Source organism: Eptatretus burgeri, chromosome 14 (genome assembly GCF_056783735.1).
Source record: "Eptatretus burgeri isolate ZD-2024b chromosome 14, Ebu_testis_v1, whole genome shotgun sequence".
Lineage (NCBI taxonomy): Eukaryota > Metazoa > Chordata > Myxini > Myxiniformes > Myxinidae > Eptatretus > Eptatretus burgeri.
In genome coordinates, this window is record NC_140974.1 from 22,935,265 (window position 1) to 22,959,922 (window position 24,658).

The 24,658-nt window shown below is 40.6% G+C and overlaps 1 protein-coding gene across 3 annotated transcripts in view; it reads left to right on the forward strand.

The window, feature by feature from the left end:
• Positions 1–24,658, forward strand: part of LOC147012783 (uncharacterized) — a 416,846-nt gene that overhangs the window by 203,580 nt on the left and 188,608 nt on the right. For all 3 annotated transcript variants that reach the window (XM_085853969.1, XM_085853968.1, XM_085853966.1), the window contains 6 exons: positions 2,814–2,867; positions 6,463–6,507; positions 6,982–7,035; positions 8,339–8,446; positions 15,687–15,740; positions 18,916–18,969. In XM_085853969.1, the coding sequence (XP_085710095.1) occupies positions 2,814–2,867; positions 6,463–6,507; positions 6,982–7,035; positions 8,339–8,446; positions 15,687–15,740; positions 18,916–18,969 (369 nt within the window). The remainder of the gene's footprint in view (positions 1–2,813; positions 2,868–6,462; positions 6,508–6,981; positions 7,036–8,338; positions 8,447–15,686; positions 15,741–18,915; positions 18,970–24,658) is intronic.

Consider the following 24,658-nt stretch of genomic DNA (forward strand, 5'->3'; position numbering starts at 1 on the left):
GTCTATAAGTTTGATGGCTGTTTGAAATCCCTGCCAGTCAACCTGAGTGAAATGACAGACTCAACGGTGCTGAGGTGCTTTGTGGACTAGTTAACTAGTTAGTCCCTTTTGGTTGTGCCAAGATGGCAACCTTCCATGCTCTTTGCGTGATAATCAATTTTCATTCCATATTCTTTCTTAGAGACCATGTTTCACTGCCATGCGGCATGGCTGGGAGAACAGACATGTCTATTTATTTATTTACAGTGATATATATATATATATATATATATATATATATATATATATATATATATATATATATATATATATATATATATATATATATATTGGTTCCTGGATGCCAATAGCACTTGCTCTCTGATTATCCACATGCTGTCTGCCCTGCAATTAACACCATTAATAAGTTGATCAGATAACAAAAGGGAGGAAAAACAGAACCTGAAAAGGTGAGAGCAAAATAAAGTGCTTGCCTCAGGGCGCTGTCACACCTTGAGGATTTGGCCAGCAATGGCAACGTATAAAAATGTATGTAAAATGTTGGCGTACGCTGAAATTTTGATATTTAAAAAAAAGTTTTGGTCGTATTCATAACGTGTTGTTTCCTATGCATAACATATAAGTAACGGGCACAGAACGTTAAGTTGTCTTCTAGATAACTTATACCAACGAATGCTTAGCCTGTTGTCGGTGTTCACAACCTATGCCCAACGATAGTCTAACTTAGGCATAGCGCGCTGCACGTATCGCCGACGAACTCGTGGCGTAGCCTGTTAAAAACTTGCCGCACGCCGATTTAAATCATAACCGCCTGAGAATTAGAAGTGTCAACCACGCAGTCACACCTTGACGATTTAGCCAGCGTATGCCGACCTATGAAAAATGTGTCTGAAACGCTGGCACACGTCGAATACGGTATGGGTAAGTTGTGTATACATTAACAGCACGCTGAAAAACGATGAAGTACGCTGTCATATTTCGTGGTACGTTTAGTACGTCGTGAAATTTCAAGCATGCTGAAAATTTTACGACATATTCGCCGTATGGCTCACACGTTCCGCTATGCTGGGAATAAGTTGTAGGCACGATATGCGATCGTTGACACACGTCGACACAAGTTCCTTGTAAGTTACTCATGTCGAAACACGTCGAGGTAATGTTTAGAATACCCGAAACTTATTTTCTCCGTCAAGGCACATTTTTTTTTAGTCTCACGAATTTTAAAATAGATTCGGACATTTGCTTTTAAGTTTCGACGTCGACGTGACATTATCCTCAAAAAGAAAATATTCACAGAGGAGGAACTAAGAATAAGACATGAACAAACTGAAGAGGCAATCGGACGTGACCTAACAGCACGTGATGAAATATCGGAAGTTATTGTTGTTGTTTTTTTTTTTTAAATGCTGCCAATACGCCATTATACGGAAGCTGTAAATTAGAAACACGTTCAGTAAGTTCTGTGGTCGTCCGGAAGACGTCAATCAAATACGTCTACATACGTCAATATGCGTTGGAGGTACGTTACACATAGGTTCAAAGCACGTTACTCATAGGTTAGAAATAAGTTTTGGGTATGCTAAGTATTACCTCGATGTGTTTCGACTTATGAGTAACTTATAAGTAACGTGCCTCAACGTGTGTCAACGATCGCATAATGTTCCTCGACGTGTGTGCAACAATCGTGTAATGTGCCTACAACACGTTACTCATAGGTTATAATTAAGTTTCAGGAACGCTAATCATTACCTCGACGTGTTTCGACTTATGAGTAACTTACAAGTAACGTGCCTCGACGTGTGTCAACGATCGCATAATGTGCCTCGACGTGTGTGCAACGATCATGTAACATGCCTACAACACGTTACTCATAGGTTAAAATTAAGTTTCGGGAATGCTAATCATTACCTCGACGTGTTTCGACTTATGAGTAACTTACAAGTAACGTGTGTCGACGTGTGTCAATGATCACATAACGTACCTCAAACTTATGGCCAGCGTAGCGGAACATGTGAGTCATACGCTGGCATACGTCGTAAAATTTCAATCATGCTAAAATTTGACAACAACCGCAAAGTACAACGATGAAAGCCAGCGTACTACAATGTATGGCAGTGTTTTTCAGCGTGCTCTTAACGTATACAAACTTACCCATTACGTATTCGACGTGTGCCAGCGTTTTAGCCCAATTTTGCATACGTCAGGCATACGTTGGCTAAATCGTCAAGGTGTGACAGGGCCTTAACACAGAGATGATGGATTAAAAAAAATTGTTTCTCATGTTCATTTCCCGAATAAAAATCCTCTGCCTCACTTCAACTGCAGTAAATGCTTTGCCTTGTATTTATTATGTCTGCACGATGTTCTTACTTGGTCTTAAACAATTTTAAAAATCCATGCTTTTTGTTGGAACAAAAGTGTGGATGGGACAGACTGTTAGAGTTGACACTTGGAGAGATAGACGGGGTTCATCGGTGAATGGGTGGGGTAAGGCACACTGATGGAGGGGCAGGTGGGTGAATTGTCAGACATATTGATAGGCAGATTAATAGATGACAAGGAAGGTGGAAAGGTAGGTCGTTGGATGCAAGTTTGTCACTTAGGAGGACTTATTGCCGTTGATACCACTCACTGGGGCAGCAGTTTTCTGTGGCAGTGATTTCTGAATATCACATGGCATGTTACCATTGATTAGTATGTTTTGATGAAATTAATCTAATTCTTTATACCTGTAGATATTAGTATGAATATTTGAATTTCATATTTGCCTGGAAAAAAACACTTTGTATAAATCAGTCGCTTTTTATTTCCAGGGCATTCCAGGACCGCAAGGCCCTGTTGGATATCCTGGACCACGTGGCATGAAGGTCTGTTCACCTCTGCATGTCCAATTAGCATTCCATTATTTAACGCTGTGACAACGTGCATGCAGGGCTGTCTTTTTTTTCATCGATTCACATGGCAATGGGATCAACAATATTGCACTGTTTATAATACCTCTCAACAGTTATTTAGCTGCATGTGGCATGATTGCATAAACAACTCATTGGATTATCAAGGATCACAAGCATTGTTAGAAACATATTGCATACCTTAAACTCGAAATGAAATTACATGTTTGGTGTCATAATCTGACTGCTGGACTCGCATCAAAACTGAAATTGAGTGCCATTACATAGGTTAGAGGAGTCCTGCTCAATAATGAATATATCAAAAGGATACTCACTTCCCCGAAATAATCAAAATGGGCATAACGGAAAGAGCTGGACATGCTTGGGCACTGCATACTGCCATGCGACCCAGGACTTTCCAAAGTAATTGGCAAGATGGTACACAGCACTTGAGGGTGTAGCCTACAAGCCTCTGCACACCATCCATAATGTCATTTCAAAACTAAAGGATATGATAAGAACTGGTGTCAAATCAGGAGTAATTTACCATTCATCATGCACAGACTGTGGCCAATTCTACATTGATGAAACTGGAAGGAATTTGAAACAAAGGTGACGTGAACATGACATAAAAGTTCGGCTTGGAAAAATGAAACAGTCAGCCACAGCCCATCATTCTCTGTAATCTGGCCATAAATTTTACTTGGATGGGACCCATGTCTTTGACACGACATCCAACAAGTGACACAGATTGATACTTGAGACATGGCATATCAAGAGCCAAGAGGGTGGTGTAACTGAGTGTACCATGGACATCCCCACACAAAACGTACCTCTGATATGAATATCAAAAACTGAATGTTGCAAACAGCTCGACAAAGTCATCAAAAATCAACAACACTCGACCACCAACACCACACCCACACATGTACAGCTCCCAACAGAAACTCCACAAGTCATGCAACCCACACACCACCATGTTCAACCTGAACATGAACTGAGCCATATCCATGCCCCGTGAACACAAAAACAAGAACGAGCACACACACTCACTCATCACCATAGATACATTACTAGTTCACGAGGAAATAATAAAAAGAACAGAGCAGACCATCGTTGATGCGATTGGAATTGGTTGCTTAAGCTTCGGCAAAATAAAAAAAAAACACTCCTCAATTGAGCTCTCGCACCGGCACGTGACCCGAAATAAATTGTTTCCTTGGGAATAAAAGTGGACTTTTGCCTAGATTCCCAATGCCTTAACCTCACTCTCCAAACTCTCACCCCCCCCCCAATCCAAGCTCTCTGTCTTCCCCTCCCTCTTTCTTCCTGCTCACAACAAGGTTACAAAAGGATACACTGGGAACTTTGGCACAGGAGGAGGCAAATCAGCCCATCATTCCTGCGTTGTTCCTGTTCCTATTAGTTGAGAACAATGTCAAAAGTAAATAAAAAAACGTTTAAAACCACTATCTCACGAGATTCCGTCACCTAGCAATTCTTCAGTAAATTTGCAATTAAGTGAATGATGAAAAAAAATAATAATAAGGTCCTTCGTAATGTTAGATTTATATGCAACAAGAACATGAATATGCATAATGATATGGGTTTTATGGTCCCTGGTCAAGTAGCTAGTGAAAGAGAAAATCATCTGAGAGACAGAGAAACATAATAAAAAATAACCGTTTTTACAGCCATTTTTCCCTGCTGTGCAGGGGTTTGTCTTTTTCTTGAGGCAATGTTTTATGGCCGGATGCCCTTCCTGACGCCAACCCTGGTCGCCTCTTATGACACACAGGGATATGGTACACCTATTCTAACCGGGGCATGCACTGGGACCAGTACACTGGCACTCATTTCGCCGACCTCGGAAGGATGACAGGCTGAGTCAACCCCCTGGTGTTAATTCAGCAGCCAACGGGGCTTGAACTCAGGACCCTTGGATCCCAAGCCGCCACCCTAACCACTAAGCCAACACCAGGCTTAGACAGAGAAACATACAAACAGAATAACCCTATTATTATATAGGACACACACACACACACACACACACACACACACACACACACACACACACACACACACACACATTCACTCTCTTTAGAGATGCAAAAAAAATCAAAATTCTAACTAATGCTTACTTGTCTCAACATAAAAAAAAAAAGCAATCATGTTCACCGAATATTAAGCAGACATCTTGTTTGTTTGTTTTTACCTGTAATATCTTATTTCCTGCCTGCAAAATCCTTGTAAACTCTAATGGATGCCTAAATAAGGGTGGATGTGTGGCAGGCACCCTCTATTGATCATAACCCTTCAGCAAATGTTATTGTGGCATAAAGGTTCACGTTCACCATTCCGGTGAAGAGGTACTAATTGGCATATGTATGTATACATATATACATACACACATACATATATGAGTTTGTCTGCTCATCTCTTTGGGAAGGAGGAAATTAATTCCATGCTGATTAAGGCCAGTGAGCAAGAACCATGTTCATGGATTGATTCCCTTTCCAAGTCTTCGGCTGGCATTGGTAAAAAAATTATAATCATAAAAGGTTGGCAGATTAGCAGTGTTGTAGCTAACATGTTGTTTTTTGCAGTGGTTGGTTCTGTGTCTTTCACTGACTGCAAGTAAAATGCAAAAGTACTTATTTTAACCTTGAACACGTGTATGTGTACGTATATGAAAGTTAAAATGCGACTTCCAGCTTTTGTTGCAGTCCAACTTCCGAGCACATGGGTTCAGGGTCACCATTCCAGTGAAGAGGTGATACATATGCTTTCTTTCTATATTACGATAGCTGTTAACTTGGAGATTAACCTTTGAACCCATGAGCGGCCGTTTTACCAGCCACTATTCAAACCTCCATATACCCGAGTGGCCAGATTTTTCGCCAGGGAGCCCACGGTGGGAGAGCCAAAAGTCCAAGGAGCTCAGGGTTCAAAGGGTTGAGAAACCTTGTGCTGTTATATTTTATTTTTCACCTTGTTCATTTGTTTGCCGATAAATTGTTGATTTAAACTCAGATATTATTATCCAATTCATGTCATTTTGGCACTTTCATACAATCCCAAATGACACAGTTGTGCTCAATCTCCAAGTTAACAGCTGTAGTAATATACTGGTAGAATGAAAAATGCATATATTCAAGTTTGGACCTCATGCAGCAACGTTGACTATTGTTCCATAAAATGAATTGCAAAATGCTACAACAAGCTCGCATTATATTCCAGGTTACGCGACGACCACTGAGCTCATTGCGGAACTGCAGTCACGGCGTACTAATTTATCGATCGGTCTTCATGCTGCAATAATCTGCCAATACTGTCTCAATTTCCTTGGCCCTTAAGTAGTCCACAACCTTCTTAATAAGACTTCAGGAAAAAAAAATACTGTACCTTTCTGTATTTTTGCATGGAGATTCCATTACATTTGTGTTTTGCATGTTTTCCCGACGTTCAAAATGTTGGACAGTTAGATACTTTTTTAATTTTAAAATCAAAATTAATTTAATAAATAAAAATGCTTTGACATTTGACCATTACCCCGCCGCGTTTCCTGCAGGGTGCAGAAGGAGTCCGTGGGCTGAAGGGCGAGCGAGGCAGTAAGGTGAGGGTGTCTATATTTGGGGTCCAAGACACTGTTATACTAATGGTTCAGAATTGGTTTTTTTTTTCCTATACTTTTCTGCAGAAAATAAAAGAAAGATAAATTGACGTTGCAAATTTCAATGAGATCAATGAGACAGGTCTCTACATCTCAAACAAATCAGACCTGTCAATGGAACAACAGCAATTTAAACTCCACTTTTTTTTTCTGCTCAGTGGAAATGTTGGGAAAAAGTTACTTAACTCCTGTAAGAAGTTGTCACAGTCTTCTTTACGTATCATCTTGCAGTGATGGCCCTAATGGGACGAGTTTCTAAAACAGCGAGAGATTTCAGAGGAAAGAGCAAAAGGGTTCATGTCAAAGTTTTGCTGTTGCAAGTTTATTTTCAGATTTCAATTGACAATTAATGTCTTGTGCCAAAAGTTGATTTTTTCTGTCTAACCTTGTGAAGTTCTCGCACGTGTTCAATTTCAGGGGGACGATGGCTTTCAGGGTTTCAAAGGAGACATGGGAGTTAAAGGCGACAAGGTAATGTGTTGACCCGTTTCTCTTCTTGCTTATCTGCCTGTCTATCTTACCAGATGCCATTGTTTCTTACTTTCAAGAGACACATACATTTCTTAACATTATGCCTCGGTCTGGGTGAGCTCAAATTTGTTTTTTGTTTGTGTTAAACGATCTGCTCCCCATCATGAAAAGAATGCAGATCTATATGCCATCGAAATTGGATGCATGTCTGAATAAGATTCCACATTAGTGGGGCATTCAAAAAGTTATTTGAATGAGTTAACCACAATTGTCTAAGAAATGCCAAGGTTGTTCCATTTTTTAAGCAAAAATGTATAGGTGAATTCAGATATATTAAGGAAATATTTTACTTGCTGATTGTGTTCACTTATACGCTGATTTTTTAAAAATCTATATAATAATACGCTTGCCCATCCATCTGTCCATCCCTCCATCCGTCCAGTATAATGCTTCTTTCCACCCACTGGTTGGACAATGGACCTCACTCCACCCACATTTGCAACCTGAAAAAAAATATGGCCACTGTTTTGGTGTCATGCCAAATACATCCACGGAGCTGTCATATTCACAATCACCTTGCCCTCTCTAAAAGTTTTCCTTCAGTGTGACTGAAGTGACTGTTAAAAGGATCATTGATCAAATATTGAAAAGTTGGAGCCAATAGGCATCACAGACCTGACATTTATGCCTGAGACTTCAATCCTCAGGCTTCAGGCCTCTGGTGGAAACCATAGGAAGAGAGTTTGGTGAGCAGAACAGGGTGCCAGATCGTGTCAAAGGCACGCGATATGTCCAGGGATACGGCTCTGACTTCATGTCTGGCATTGAGGAACTCCATCCATTGTTGAGAGAGCAGAAGCAGCATATCCAGGGTAGAGTGACCTTGACTGACACGAAATTGATTATCAGAAATCAAGCCATTGAAGAAGAGGAAGGATTTAATATCTGAAGCTATGATCGATTCCATAACCTTGCTGATGATTGGGAGAAGGCTGATTGGTCTGGAGTTGCAGGGACTGTTTTTTGCACCTTTTTGTGCAGGGCAGTAATGCTTGCTGATTTCCAAGCAGATGGCAGATGACCTTGAGTAAATGAGAGGGTGAATAGAACAGAGAGAGGGTAAGCAAGAGCAGAGGAGTAGGTTTTTAGAACACGAGGGCTGATGCCGTCTGGATGGGATGTGGCATTCTCTCGTGCAAGGGCTTTTGCCACAGAGGTTCCTTGCTCATGTGTAATATTTCCATTCACAGATTTTCTGTGTGTGTGTGTTTTCTTCTTCTTCATGACCCCTTCTTTTTACAAGGGAGAGAATGGTCCAGATGGACCTCGGGGTGAGGATGGTCCTGAAGGGCCAAAAGGTCGATATGGACAACCTGGAGAAATTGGCTCTCTTGGATCATCTGGCGAGAAGGTTAGAAAACAGTGCAAAGCAGTGCATGTGCATCACACATCATACACATACCTGTGTCCCACGTCATGCACGTACCTGCATCCCACAAGTGTGCTATGTTATTGCATTAATTACCTCCACCACCAAAGATGAAGGAGGTTGTTTCCACCCCTCTCTGTCTGTTTGTTTGTTTGTTTGTTTGTCTGTTTGTCTGTTTGTTTGTTTGTTTGTCTGTTTGTTTGCTTGTTTGTTTGTTTGTTTGTTTGTCTGTTTGTCTGTTTGTTTGTTTGTTTGTCTGTTTGTTTGCTTGTCTGTTTGTTTGTCTGCATGCAGGATATCTCAAAAAGTTGAGATAGATCCAGATGAAATTTTGTGGGCAGATTGGATGTGTGATAAGGATGAACTTATTAGATCTTGGTGAAGATCTGGATCTGGATCCGACTACTACAATTTTTTTTAATGATTCGTCACCTTTGAGAGATAGGGTCAAAAATTATATATAGCACGATATCTCAAAAAGTTGTTGACGGATTTTGACGAAACTTGGTGGACATGTTGGGTGTGTAAAAAGGAAGAAATTGTTCAATTCTGCTGAAGATCCGAATACGGATCCGGATCTGATAATTTTTCCAATGATTCTTCACCATTGAGAGATAGGGCTAAACTAATATATAGCATGATATCTCAAAAAATTTGTGGATGGATTCGGATTAAATTTTGTGGACAGGTTGGGGATGTGACCACGACAACTTGATTTGATTTTGGTGAAGATCCAAATCCGGATCTGGATAAGAGAGTTATTTAATTTTTAAAGTGATTCTTCACCATTGAGGCATATGGACAAAAACTATATATAGAATGATATTTCAAAAATGTATTGGGCCCAATATGTTCTTGTGGATCAGTCATTACGTGGTGGAGGTATACGCTCTACCGAGTGCTCTTCTAGTTATTATTTTATTGCACACACAGCCTCTGTCTTGACATACTGTCTCAATGAGGCCTCAATAAAGTAGAAGGGGACAAGTCTAGTCTCTTATTTGAACGTTTGTTGTTTCAGATTTCAGAGTGACAAATAATCAGGTGAATCGAGCAGTAGAGGGAAATGTTTTCATTTTGAAATATTATTATATGAGGTTGGCCTGTGTAATGTTCCCACAATATTACAAAGCTCACCTTGTTGATATTCCAGGTTGAAATTCCATGTTCTGCACTGAAATATCCATTGTCTTGTGATGTTACGTCGTACATGTGGTTTATGTACAAGCTCATTCTTGGACCTCAGATCCCTCAAAAAAAAACACAATACGTTTTGGCCAATATAGTATGGTAGCTTCACATGTATTTATTCATACGTTCACAGTAGTTTGATGGTAAAATATTAACTCCTCCCTCCCTATAAAGTTTTTGACCAATAAAAATCCCCCTCTCCTCAGCCCCCAAATTTCAAAATTTCACTTTGAGCACAGCTTTCTCTCTGTCATTAAGGCCCGGTCACACCTTGACGTTTTAGCCAGCGATGGCAACGTATTAAAATGTATGTAAAACGCTGGCTTACGTTGAACTTTTGATGTTTTTTTTTTAAGATTCGGACGTATTCATAACGAGTTGGTCGTATGCATAACATATTAGTAATGGACACAGAACGTTTCGTTGTGTTATAGATAACTTATACCAACGAATGCTGAACCTGTTGTTGGCCTACACAACCTATGCCCAACGATAGTCTAACTTCGGCATAGCGCGTTGCACGCATCGCCGACGATGTCGTGACGTAGCCTATTAAAAGGCTGACGCACAATGATTCGAATCATAACTGCCGTAGAAATGGAAGTGACAACATCGCGGTCACACCTTGGCGATCTTGCCAGCGTATGCCGACCTAAGAAAAATGTGTCTAAAACGTTGGGGAACGTCAAATACGGTATGAGTAAGTTTGGTATACGTGAGTAGAACGCTAAAGTACGCTATCATACGTCATAGTAAGTAGAGTACGTCAAGAAATTTTAAACATGTTCAAAATTTTACGACGTACTCTGCGTATGACACACGTTCCGCATGCGATGGGGATAAGTTTTACACACGATATGTGGACGCTTACACACGTCCACAAACGCTACTTATAAGCTACTCATAAGTCGAAACACGTCGCGGTAATGTCTTTTTTACGCGAAACTTATTTCTAACTTATGTTTGACGTGCTTTGAACCAATTCTTTACGTAGTCCCAACACACATCGACGTATGTAGACGTATTCCAATGACGTCTTCCGGTCGACAAAAAAAAAAAAATGAATGTGTTTCTAGCTTACAACTGCCATATAAAGATGTGTTCCCAGCGGTTTTGGGAATTGGTATCTAAAAATGCTGCTCATAAAAGGGGAACCCAACAGTGTTTGAGTCCTTTTTGAGTCGATGTCCATGTCAGCAGTAACAGTATCAGTATCAGTATCAGTATTAGTATTAGTATTAGTATTAGTATTAGTATTAGTAGTAGTTTGTTCATGTTGGCAGTAGTCGGTGAGTGTGAGGGGGAGAGTGTGGGTTATGATGGATCGTCCTTGCGTCCGCGTGTCCACGGGTAGGTTCATAGGCTGCCACTCAACGATTTAAATGGCTGCATCTCCACTATTGAAAGTAGACGCTTGCGCTCAACAATTGGATTTTTTTTACACTCAACAACTTTTAAATGGTAGCACTCTGCTATTTTCATTGTTTACAATGAACGATTTTAATTGCTGTCACTCGCCTTTGTTTTTTGATGCTGGGGTTTGGAAATTTGAAGCGTTTCTTCTGAACGTGTTAAAACGCTCAAACTCGACTATTTTAAATAGACGCTTCCGATGGACAATTGGAATCATAGCCAAGCTTGACATCGAAGTGTGAACATCCTCGTCATGCCGAAGAAAAGTTTGAAGAATGCTGCAAATAAGTGTCCTGGCCATGGCCGTGGACGCTGATGCAAGGACGATCCATTATACCGACGTCTTTCAGCCTATGAGTAACTTAAAAGTAACGTCTGTCGATGTGTGGCAACGATCGCGTAACGTGCCAACAACACGTTAATCATAGGTTAGAAATAAGTTTTGGGTACACTAAACATTACCTCGACGTGTCTCAACTTATGATTAACTTACAAGTAGCATGTGTTGACGTCTGTCAACGATCGCAGACCGTGCATACAACCTGTGGCCAGCGTAGCGGAACGTGTGAGTCATACGCCGGCATACGTCGTGAAATTTCAAGCATGAAAAAATTTGAGGACAAACGAAAAGTACAACGTTTAAAGCCAATGTACAACGACGTATGGCAGTGTTTTTCAGCGTGCTCTCAATGTTATCAAAACTTACCCATAACGTATTCAACGTGTGCCAGCGTTTTAGAAAAAAAAAAAAATCGGCATACGTTGGCGTCATACGTCAAGGTGTGACCGGGCCTTTACATCCGGCGTCTCAATCGCACACATCATGCTGGTTCATTGTCGTGTTACAAATCTGCGCTGCACAATGTACCTCACCATCAGAAGATGAGAAATACATCCATTTTTTTTTTTGGTGAGGACATATGGAGGGGATTCGGTGGGGGGAGGGGTGTGGGAAGAGAGTCCTTGAGTTGAAATCTTTTCACACACCACATAAAATACTAATTTTTTTAAAAAAGTTATTTACATTTTGTACATTTCCAACTCTGTAATTCATTGGTTAGGCATGTCCTTTCCACCACTGTGCCAATAATTTTGACTCAATGGGCCCTGATTGTTGAGATTACAGTCCATGATGATTACAGTATAATATGATGAGTGCCACCTATTCCAGATCTATTCATAGTTTGTGTCCTTGGAATGAAAAAAAATTGAAAAATATATAACCATTAGAGGGAACAGTTTTTGTCTGTTTGAACACTTGCAAGCGGCTCTCTTTCAAAAGTTTAATTGCTCACTGATGAGTGAATAACTTTCTTTCCGCGTGGGTCAGAAGACTGGTTCCTGCATCGATCTCAATCACAATGGGTTTCTTCACATGCACCATTTATATTTTGTTATTTTACATTTATTAAAGTTCACATGCAACCCCTTGCAGTGATCACAAATTTTAGTTTGATTGTGCAGTGGCATTGCCTTTGATGATTACACATCCTGGACAATGGTGTGTTTCCAGCAGAATTCCTTGCAGTTTACCCTATCATTGGTCCTTCAATTAATGAGGAGATTCGGAATCTGATGCAGAAAGTACTGTCAGCCTGGTGATCTGCAAATACTTGGACGAAAAATGCATAAACGAAAGTATATGGTGCTATTTGATGATTTTTTTTTCTCCTATATTGCTGCAGGGGCATTGGAGCACCCATGACTGGTATTGAGTGTTTCCATATCTGGGAATGTATCCAAGATGGGTTACAACTCAATCCCAGCATAGTGCGAAGATTGCAGAAACACAATGGTTTAGACATGCGAAAGACATACTGAGATCTTTAGTTCCTTCTGATGAGTGCTCGTAGGTGGGAAACCCCACACTACATCCCTCCAAAAGAAGACATACCCATTGCTGCAATGCCCTGCCTGCAAAGCAACAGGATGACAGTTGATAGTCTGTTTGGGAATCTAAACCAGACGATACAGTTCAAAAGCTCTCATACTCTGCACTCTTGCATTTCTCGTTGTATTCTTGTGATTCTTGAGTTTAGTTTGGAGATTGATGTTTCGTCAACTCGTCGGTGGATTGAAATGTTCATTAGTTTTTCAGCCGCAAAGCTTGTGCAATCTTTTAGGTTTTGCAAGTGCATGGATCGTCTTGATGTTTGCACAGTTTGGCTTGACCTCGACTTAAGGGCCGTCCAAAATTGTCAACATTTTCACAGTACTGCAAAGAGTATCACTTTTTAATACCTCCTTCTCCCTCCCCCCAAAGTGGTAAATTTTATACGCCTGATATATATATATATATATATATATATATATATATATATATATATATATATATGGGCGTATTATGTGATACCGGTCGTCCATCTGTCCGTCTGTGTCTGTCTGTCTGTCCGTCCATCTGTTCCTGTCCGCACTCTAACTCCTAAAGTTTTTTAACTTTCACGTTTCATATTTGGTACATAGGTGCAGACGATGGAGACGGTGTGTCGCGACATACGTTCGTCATCGAAAGTGGTTGCCATGGCAACCAGGATGCTGTTTTCCATGTTGTAGCACAATTCTGTATATACCTTCTTGTCCGGGCGTATATTGTTAATAATGTGGCAGTGAGGTGTTTTTAATACCATGGCAGTGAGGTCTAGTTTTCAACTTTCACGTTTCATATAAAATGGTACATAGGTACAGACTGTGGAGACGGTGTATCGCGACATACGTTCGTCATCTAAAGTGGTTGCTGTTTTTCATGTCGTAGCACAATTCTGTATATACCTTCTTGTCCGGGCGTATATTGTGCTCACTTGAGCTCTTGTTAACTTTTGTTTTTCAGAAGATAATGTCATCAGACTTTTCAAGTTGTAGCAACAAAAAAGCACACAGTCAGGATTTTTATTTTAAGGCAACACAAGATTTTTTTGTTTTATTGTACCATCACTTTTTTGTACTTATGAGTGATGTTTTTTTTTTTATCCTTCAATGGACCATTTCACTTAAACGTAAAATTTCAAACCCATTGTCAATACAGCTGTGCACCACCTTTGCCAAGCAGATGCATGATTAAAGCAACAATACGCAACAAAAGATGTATTTTCATGTCATTCATGATCTTTGCTGCCAGAAATATGCTTGACAAATAAAAAAAAATATTATTAATTATATTTGCGATCTTTGATTCCAGAAACCTGCTCGACACTCGAAACAGTTTTACACGTAACATACACTCACACAATGACAAAATGTTCATCGAGAGTTACAGGGTTTTTATGAACGGCTGTGTTAGTAATTTTACAATTCATTTCACAATCTCTACAAACTATCCAGCAACAATTCAGGCGCCATGACGATTTATATGCTGGTGTTCACAAATAACTCATACCCTACATACGTGCAATAGCAAAGCAGCTGTGACGTAGTTTTCGGGAACGGTCAAACACACTGTCAAGTCAAAGGTCAAGAGAGTGTGCACACTCATTGAACACTATATGCGAAGCAATGCGTGCACACGCACACCTGGCCGGCCATGAAATCACAGTACGACTGGCTGTGAAGTGAGGCATGCCACGTCAGTGTAATGATTGTGGTGATTTTGATCAAGCTATCGGCTCAGCACAAGGTCCAATGTCGTTGTTTGAGTTTATTTTATCCATTTTATTGATTTTTATTTTTATTTTTTACTTTTTGCAGTTGTTTGCACATTTAAAATCAACATTTTGAAAAAGCATTTAAAATTGGATGCAAGTAACAACCTTCTGTCCCCCCCCCCCAATCCCTACTCTTTGAATGACTGTTAATATCTCAATAATTTTGGACGGCCTCTTAACTAGGCTGGAAATGTGTGACACTTGAGTGAAAATAGCATTTTCATATTACGTCCAAGCCAAGTAATTATTCGGTGAAAGCTGAAGTTGCTTTCTGCCAAGATTTATCAATTATAGAAGGCACCTCCATTATACCTCCTCCTATTCCCTTCATCTTGCAATTAGACTTTATTTTGCCTCCAACTTCTTCCTCCCCTTACAATAATAGTTTCTGATTGCCATGTACTACAAGACAGCCTTTGGTCTTGTGTTTAAAGTTGAATATTTCAACTGATTTAGTGTTTACCATTTTTGAAATCACATTCCCCAAACAGATTGTGACCAACAGGCACCACTAGCTGCCCTCATCTATCAACAGCACCCACCAATTGAATTTTGGGAATTACCTGTCTGGCTAAATCCCATTGAAGTAAAACTTCTTCTTGGACAGGTGTTTTAAAGGTCATCTCTCAGATCGGTTTGGGGACCATCTTGAGATTAAACTCATTGCGACCGGTTTACCATCTTGAAAAATTGGTGGGGTAGGGGAGAGGTCGACATTGAAAGGCAATTAAAATGATGTGAAATCTTCAATTAATAAATGAAAGAGAAAACGTTATTGTTTTAAACATGTTGTGTTTCATGTCTGGAAATAGCAGTCTCGAAACACAAGCACTTTAAGCTTGCTCAAGCAACCCAAAATTGCAGATTGTGGACCTTCCATGTCCTGTGGTATCTCTCAAAAAGCAGGATGTTCAGTGCTTTCATTCAAACAATGTTTTTATACAAAGAGTTACTTGCTTCTCCACCCCCCTCCCCCCTAGGGAAAACTTGGTGTTCCAGGGATTCCTGGCTATCCTGGTCGACCTGGGATGAAGGTGGGCTTTGGATATCATTTTAGAGGAAGTTGTGGTATTTGAGTGAAACAACTGAAAAAAGGGAACAATGACTTGTTTTTAATGTCATATCAGCTTTGATACGGAGGTGCTTCATAAAGTTAGATTGTCCTTTGCCCAAGAATGAATTGGGCAACCAAAGTTATTTGTGTTGCTTTGTACTGAGTAACTCTTAAATAACTAGAGGGGGAGCACTTGGGAGAGTGCAAAACCTCCGTCGCCAATACTGCTGGGTCACTCAAGTGAACCTTATATCTTATTCATTAAATATGATGTCAACAGTGCTGACAGAGTTATAGTTCTTTTCTCCAACATTTTTTTTTTTTGGGGGGGGGGGTTGGAAATCACTTAAAACATGTAAAAATGCAAAAAAACAATTTTCTCTATTTTTGGGGGGGGTTAACAATTTTTTTTTTTTTTTGGGGGGGTTGGAAATCACTTAAAACATGTAGAAATGCAAACAAAAAGAATTCTCTAACAATTTTTTTTGGGGGGGTAACAATTTTTTTTTGGGGGGGGGGTTGGAAATCACTTAAAACATGTAGAAATGCAAAAAAAAAAATTTTCTCTAACAACTTTTTTTTGGGGGGGGGGGGACCAAGTCCAAAATTTAATGGCATGATCCTTGGACCATACCTAACCCCCCCCCCCCACCAAGTTTCGTCGAAATCCGTCGGAGTTTTTCCGTAATACTGTTCACAAACAAACAAACAAACAAACAGAAAGGGGTGAAAACGGTAACCTCCATCCATCTTCGAAGATGGCGGATGTTAATAATAAATTATTGCATTTCCATAACATGGTGAGAAATGGTTGTATTTATTTATTAGTTTCATGCTTGACAAACTAGTGTATGTAGATGGATACTGATAGATGTGGACTCCATGGATGAGGGGTACAGGTGAAGAGCCAAAGAGCAAAGAAACAGCAGAACATTAAGTGACTCAGAAAGACATTGGTGCAGAAGTTTTTGTGCTTTTGTCGAGCGCTTTTGCATTCCACCCGCTACCTATATTTTTTGTATCGCTCTCCATCATTGCCTAATTGTTCTATTTTCGATGTTGTCACTGATAGTATTGATATGGTGCTGTCTCGACATCCAACTGTTGACATCATGGTCTTTGGAGACTTCAATGCTCATCAGTCATCACAAAGAATAGTTCGTTCACTCTCGCAGAACAGATGCTCCTGGTGTCAGTGCATTAAAGTTTTCCATGTCGCATGACCTTACTCAGATCATTTCAGATCCGACTCAAATTCCTGATCGAGTTACTGATAACAGGTATCTTCTTGATCTGTTTTGTGCTCAAATCCTAGGGATTGTGCTGCAAAAATTCTCTCCCCTCGAGGAAACTCTGATCATATCAACATCGAAGTTTAGGTTTCTTGCCCCCTCGCCATCAGCTGTTGTTCACCCTGTCCATCGAATTGTCTTCTAATATAGCAAGGCTGATTGGGATGCCTTTCATTCCTTTCTTGCTGAAGTTCTCTGGAACTCAATCCTTTGTCACAACCCATCTGAAGCTACTGATGAAGTTACTGAGTCGATCCGTGTTGGTATGGACCTCTTTATCCCCTCTCGGATAAATCCCTTTATCCATTTATCCCTACCAAGTGAAACCACACTCTCAGCCATGGTTCGCTCTGGCTTGCTCTGCTGCTAGCAGCCATCACAATCACTTTTTCAATCAGTATCATTGTGTTTCCTCAAGTGAGGTGCATCACTTTTTTCACCCTGTGAGCAACCACTGAAAGTGGGTATTAGAGAATGCGCAGTGACAGTATGGAGAATCTGTTTGTAATCTCAAATTATCGGCTCGGCTCCATGGATTTTTGGAGAATTACAAAGAGCATTCTCAACTGTAATCCATCATCGATTCCTCTTCTCTTCAGTGGCCCTGAAGTGCTTACTCCTCCTATTGATAAAGTCAACCTCTTTGCTGAGCATTTTGCTGCAAACTCCACACTTTAAGACAATGGACAGCCATTGCCTATTTGTCTTTCCCGTCTTGCCACCAGGCTTTCTACTCTCATCATCACACCCAAGAAAGTTGCTAAGATTATAATTCAAGGGCTTGAAATCTCAAAATCTACAGGACCAGATCGAATCTCTGCAATTGCTTTGAAGATGTGGTCATCTGAACTGTCTTCTGTTCTCTCAAAATTGTATCGTTTGTGTCTGTCAAAGTCTGTGTTTCCACCAAGTTGGAAGAAGGCTTCTGTAGTCCCTGTCTTTGAAGGCTCCAGTGAGAAATCTGATCCTTCCAACTATTGGCCAATGAGCCTTCTACCCATTATAAGCAACATATTTGAATCCCTGATGAAATGGCAACTCGTGACTCGTCTGGAAGCCCACAACCTCTTCACTAATGTCCAATGTGGTTTTAATTACAATTTATTTTTATGAATCTTCTTGTCTTGAGTATGAGGATGTAAATACCGTACTTAACGAATATGCCCATTCCATGTGCTGCTGCACAGTAACCACATCAAGTGGCACACACGTGTGTTACATGACATGTTTTGGATTGAATATGACATCATCAACAGATATTGTACAAGGAAATGGAAATGGGAATGTTAGAAACCGTTCTGTCTAACCTATGGGATAAACCCGCAACAGCAGAACAGTACCGTCACCAGCTATCGTCGCTCGATAAAGGAAGCCATACTCTCTGACATGATTTGATTTTACACTTTGTATTTTTATAGGTCACTTCTGTGATACACATTGTGCTAGCATTAGTAGAAAGCGTAGATTTTAGTCGTTAGCATCGAAAGGCTGTCGACCTGGCAGGGCTTATTTTCAGCCACAGAAACCACTTTGGCAGAACCAGTCCTCTGGAAATGGAAAGTGCGGTCACGGAAAGATGATTGATTTTGTGACATAGAGTGGACATGGACATTTTACCTGACGGATGATGCAAGATTTTAACGCTTTAGATGTTGAGAATCGAGGTACAATTTCTTCTCACATGCCTCCAATTGATTTATTGTTCCAACAGCCCCTTGTTTAATTTTGATGCAAATGTTACTCAAGAAATACTGTGTTGGTTCCTCGCAAAGCAAAAGCCAAGACAGTTCTTCTTGGGCTACTCTCCATGGCGTGACCTCAAAGATCTATTTATTTACATTCCTCATGCTTTCTTCTCTGCAGGGAAAGCTCGGATTTCCTGGATATCCTGGGCCCAGTGGAGAGAAGGGGTCAAGGGTAAGAAACTGACCAATTGGTTGTTCTTACTTTTATAGAACAGAATTTTAACTTTGTTACCCCTCACAATTTTTGTTTATCAGTCTGTTTTATTTATTTCTTCTCTCTTTGCTCTTTTAATCTCCACCACTATTTATTTCCTGATTGGATGCAGAGAATGTGGTAGTTTTGCGGCACTTGCACATTGCCTTCTCTTAAAACCCCCGACCCACCTCCCCTCATTCATGATATGTTTGAAACCAAAATCGTTCTGGCTCACACTGTCATGCCATATTATTCCACTCAATAAAACCTCTTGTTTGGGAGCAATTCAGTGAATCAGAGTAAAGTTCAAGGTAATTCATATCCCACTATTTTATTCACATCCATTGCTTCATTACATGCCGTGCTTTGCTTTTTTTTCTTGATGCAATGTAAAGGGCATTTGAAAGTTCATAGAATTGTCTTTGTTTTTATCAATATTCTACAGGCTGCCCAGAAATCTTCAGGGTGATGTGTGTTTTGTTGTGTAAGCTGTCTCCTCCTGCTGCGGTTGTTCTGCATGCAGGATGAGGTGGAGGCCTCATTACTTAAGTTAGATTTGGCGAAGGCATTACATTTGTACAGGGTAGTCCATATGTTTCAATACCACTGTGTGTGTGTGTGTGTGTGTGTGTGTGTGTGTGTGTGTGTGTGTGTGTGTGTGTGTGTGTGTGTGTGTGTATATATATATATATATATATATATATATATATATATATATATATATATATATATATATATATATATATATATATATATATATATATATATATATATATATATATATATATATATATATATATATATATATATATATATATATATATATATATATATATATATATATATATATATCCCTGTGTTGTAAGAGGCGACCAGGGTTGCGTCAGGAAGGGCATCCGGCGTAAAACATGTGCCAAATCACTATGCGGATCATACGGATGATCCGCTGTGGCGACCCCGAATGGGAGCAGCCGAAAGAAGAAGAAGAAGATATATATATATATATATATATATATATATATATATATATATATATATATATATATATATATATATATATATATATATATATATATATATATATATATATATATAATTATGATATCATGTTCTCACTACTCAATGTTCAATGCTGTTGTCACTTGCATCCATCATACTGTACTTGCTTGCCTGTAATACAAAGCAGAATGTTATAAGCAAGTGGAGTCACAAGACATCTTGACCACTCACTGTACTTGCAACAAGCAGGGTACCCGTCTCAAATGGGTTCGTAGATGTCTCACCTCAAACGAGCAATTTTATTTGGAGTTTGTTTGAATTCAAAGTTTGTTGTAGAAATGTGAATTCAAAGCAAAGCAATGATGCGGACTGTGCACATGGTACATGTTTACCTTATGGACAACTAGCAGAGATAACCCGTCGCTTTGCTGACGGACCGATTAGTCATCCCATTTGCCAAAAAATTTGGGTGCGAAGGAAAAGGAAAGGAAGGCAAATTTACCCGTGCAAAGTATGCTTTAACTCCTACACCTACCCCTCACCCCACCCTCCCTGCCCCTGTCCTCACGTCCCGCTCCCTCCCCAACCCCTTGCCACCATTCATTCTGATGTCCCCACAAGAAATGTCTCACACATGATGTCAGGCTTTGACAGGCCCCTCCGTTTTCTTTTTTTCTTTTTTTTTGGGGGTGGGGGGGGGGGCGGCGAAGAGTGTCTTCACCTCAGCGTTGGCCAGGTAAAAAAAGGAAATTGTAATACCCCTGCCACCACCACCAGGTGGTGCTAAACGGTACAAATTTACATCGAGAATTTACACTTTCCCACACACCCCCATGTGAGGCTACAGCCACATAGCCTATGTTAACCCCACACAACGTTGTATTTGTACCCTGAGTTTGGAGATTGTAACTTAAAATATGTGAGAGAGAGAGAGAGAGAGAGAGAGAGAGAGAGAGAGAGAGAGAGAGAGAGAGAGAGAGAGAGAGAGAGAGAGAGAGAGAGAGAGACAGAGACAGAGACAGAGACAGAGACAGAGACAGACAGAGACAGACAGAGACAGAGAGAGACAGACAGAGACAGACAGAGACAGACAGAGACAGACAGAGACAGACAGAGACAGAGAGAGACAGAGAGAGACAGAGAGAGACAGAGAGAGACAGAGAGAGACAGACAGAGACAGACAGAGACAGACAGAGACAGACAGAGACAGACAGAGACAGACAGAGACAGACAGAGACAGACAGAGACAGACTTTTTACTTTTATGTCCTTTTATTAAAAAAGTATAAAGGATAAAAATTCAATACAACAAAGCAAAGGATTATATACAAGAGTGGAAAAAAAGAAGAGAAGAAACCAATTCAATTTTCAAGTAATCGATAAAGCATTGATAGCAGTTTATACACAAGGAACACCATCAAAAAATACATTAGAGAGAGGAGAAGAAGATGATAAGAAGGGAGAAAGCAACACAGACTCCACACGTACCGCCGGAGACTGAGCAACAGCCCCTCGCGTTTGCACGTGCGTGCCAAGAGAGAGAGAGAGGGAGAGAGAGGGAGGGAGAGAGAGAGAGAGAGAGAGAGAGAGAGAGAGAGAGAGAGAGAGAGAGAGAGAGAGAGAGAGAGAGAGAGAGAGAGAGAGAGAGAGAGAGAGAGAGAGAGAGACGGACAGACGGACAGACAGACAGACAGACAGACAGACAGACAGACAGACAGACAGACACAGACTTCGAGACTTCGACTTCTCCCCTTTGCTACGAGAAAATTCAAGTATCACATGGTGAAGTATGTTTGTACAAGCATCAAAAAGAATAACCAGGAAAGGAAGGGGTAACAAAGAGGTACTATTAAATTTATAAATTGATTCTTGGAGCACCACCAACCATGCAACATAAGGATTGTTTCACACACCACCGGTTTTTAAATAAAGCAGGATCTTGAGTTTCAAACTCAAAAAGAACACGCGACGAAACCAATGCTTTAAAAATAGTTCAGACGTCATCAGCTAAAACATCAGTGTTCTGCAATTTTCGCTTCCTCGATAAATAAATGGCAAGTTTTGCTTCAGAACACAAAAAGTTTGCTAAAAGACATTCATTTTTACATTGATACAAGACATTAAAACCAAATATAAAAACACAATGTGTGAAAGACAAACCGAGCCCCCGGATCACACGTGACATGATTCCAAAAAAGTGAGGCCAACCTTGAACATTCAATGAAAATGTGAGAAATGGTCTCCGGGGTGTTGCAAAAGGGGCACAATTCCGAGTTTTCAGGACATATATGGTGGGACAGGACGTTGCAAGGCAGGATGCTGTGCGCCAGCCGCCACTGCAGATCGCCCGAGCGCTTGACAATAGGTTCTCTGTACATCACCTGCCATTTTATTGTAGTGGAAAGATTAGCTTGAAGCAGCGCTCGCCAATGAGCTTGTGGCTCTGCAGGTTTGTCAGGAAAAAGGGTGAGAACACATAGATTGTACACTGAGGATTTCTCCATCCGGTTAAAGGGCATAAAACTTTGAAATAAAATTAACAGATTTGGGAAAGGACATTGGGAAAGATGGAGGGCATCTTCAATGTCTGGGTCCCATTTAACCCGGTTTGCTTAAAGGTCTGTAGGATCACAGAGAAAATTCTGCCAATAACTCTGATGGACCTCACACTGGTGGCCATGGCAATGTCAGCAGCTGGCTTCCATCTATGTACAAGGGGGTTCCTGAGGTGTTCAACTCTGGTAACGCCGACATCAATAAACTTTTTCATGAAAGATCTGTCACTACAGACCCCATTAAAAAAAGGACTTAAAATATTGGTTCCTTTAAAAACATCTGAAGGGAGTAAGCACTGGTATCACGGCGAAAAGAAAACGTCTGCCATGCTTCCATCATGCTTCGGTAAAAAAGGGGGACCGATGTCATATCCATGTGCTTCATGTTGAGAAGAAAGAGCTCGTCACCATAGCCAAGTTTCCCAGCTTGCTTCAGCAAGCAATGGGCAAAGGCTTTCCATGGGACGTCGGAGTATAGAAGCTCTATTAGCTTCTATACTTACCTCTCGTTACCTCTATTAGCCCCTGTACACCCTCTGTTGTCGGTAGGCTTAGTATTCCTGGCCGGAGCCAGCGTTTCCCCCCCCCCCCCCAGAAAAAGTCCACAAAAAGACTTTGAAGTTTTCTTAGGATAAAAGCTGGGGCCTGCAGTGACTTAAAAACATGCCATAGCATTGATGCCGCAAAATTATTAATGACCAGAGTACGACCCCGGTAGGAAAGCTTCTTCAATAGTCCCCTCCATTTTGTTAACCGCTGCTCAGTTTTGGTAATCAGCGATTCCCAGTTTTTTGAAATAAAACCTGGAATTCCAAGAAAGACACCGAGGTAGTGTATTCCTTCATTGGTCCATTCAAGCTGCCCTGGCAGGGTTGGAGGGGGAGTCTCATTCTGTGGACCTAAATAAAAAGCTTTGCTCTTTTCCATATTAACTTTAGTCGAGCTAGCCAGGCTAAATTCCTTGACAGACTCAACCAAAGCACGAACATCGTCATCTGAGCGCACAATTGCACAGAGATCATCCGCATAAGCAATGGTTTTTACGGGATTTTCTAACGGCAGAGGATAAAACCCTTGTAGCCGTGTATGTAAACGATGTAGTAAAGGTTCAATTGATAGGGAGTATAAAAGGCCAGACAGGGGGCACCCTTGACGGATACCTCTGGTAACAGGGAAAGGCTGACTTAAGATGTTATTTACTTTGAGCAAACTAAAAATATTATTATACAATAGTTTGATATAGCAAGTTAAATTTTCCTTAAAACCAAACCCCCGTAAAACAGCAAGGAGATAAGAATGATCAATTGTGTCAAAAGCTTTTTCTTGGTCTAAAAACACCAGACCAACATTTCTATGTTCAGCAATACAAATATCGATCATGTCATGGACAATAAAAATACTATCGTGTATTGCCCTTTTAGGAATGCAATAAGATTGATTGGGGTGTACAATCTCCTCAATCAAAGGTTTGAGGCGGTTGGCAAGAACTTTTCGAGAAAATCTTGTAGTCCGTGCAGAGGAGCGAAATGGGACACCAATTTTTAAGTTGCTGGAGGTTTCCTTTCTTAGGTATGAGAGCGAGTGTGGCCCTGCGACGGCTAAGTGGTAACAAGCCTGACCGTAGGCTATAAACCAGGAGGTCAAGCAGCTCAGGTCCCAACAAATCCCAGAAGGCTTTGTAAAACTCTGCAGGGATTCCATCAAGTCCAGAAGCTCTACCTGTGGGCAAAGTTTGCAAAGCAATAGAAAGTTCGTCAAGAGTCACTTCCTTTTCAAGTTTTTGACATGCAGATTCAGACAAGGTGGGCAAAGAGGTGGTTAAGGAACGAATCATGTCTTCCTTAGTGTTTCTAGCACAATACAAGTCAGAAAAGTATTGTTTGGTCAAGCTCCTAATGTCTTTTGGATCGTGTATTGCTCGGCCTCCTGGTGTCTGCAGCGAAGTTGTTTGCTGGTTTCTCAATTTTTGCGCTTCTAATGCAAAAAAAACTTGGAAGGAGTATCGATAAAGCTGTAGTTCTCCATTCGCAGCCTTATTAGAGCACCTCTGGCTTGTTTTGTACGGAGTTGAGCGAGGAGGGCTTTCTTCGTTGTTAGTAGAGAACTAGTCCT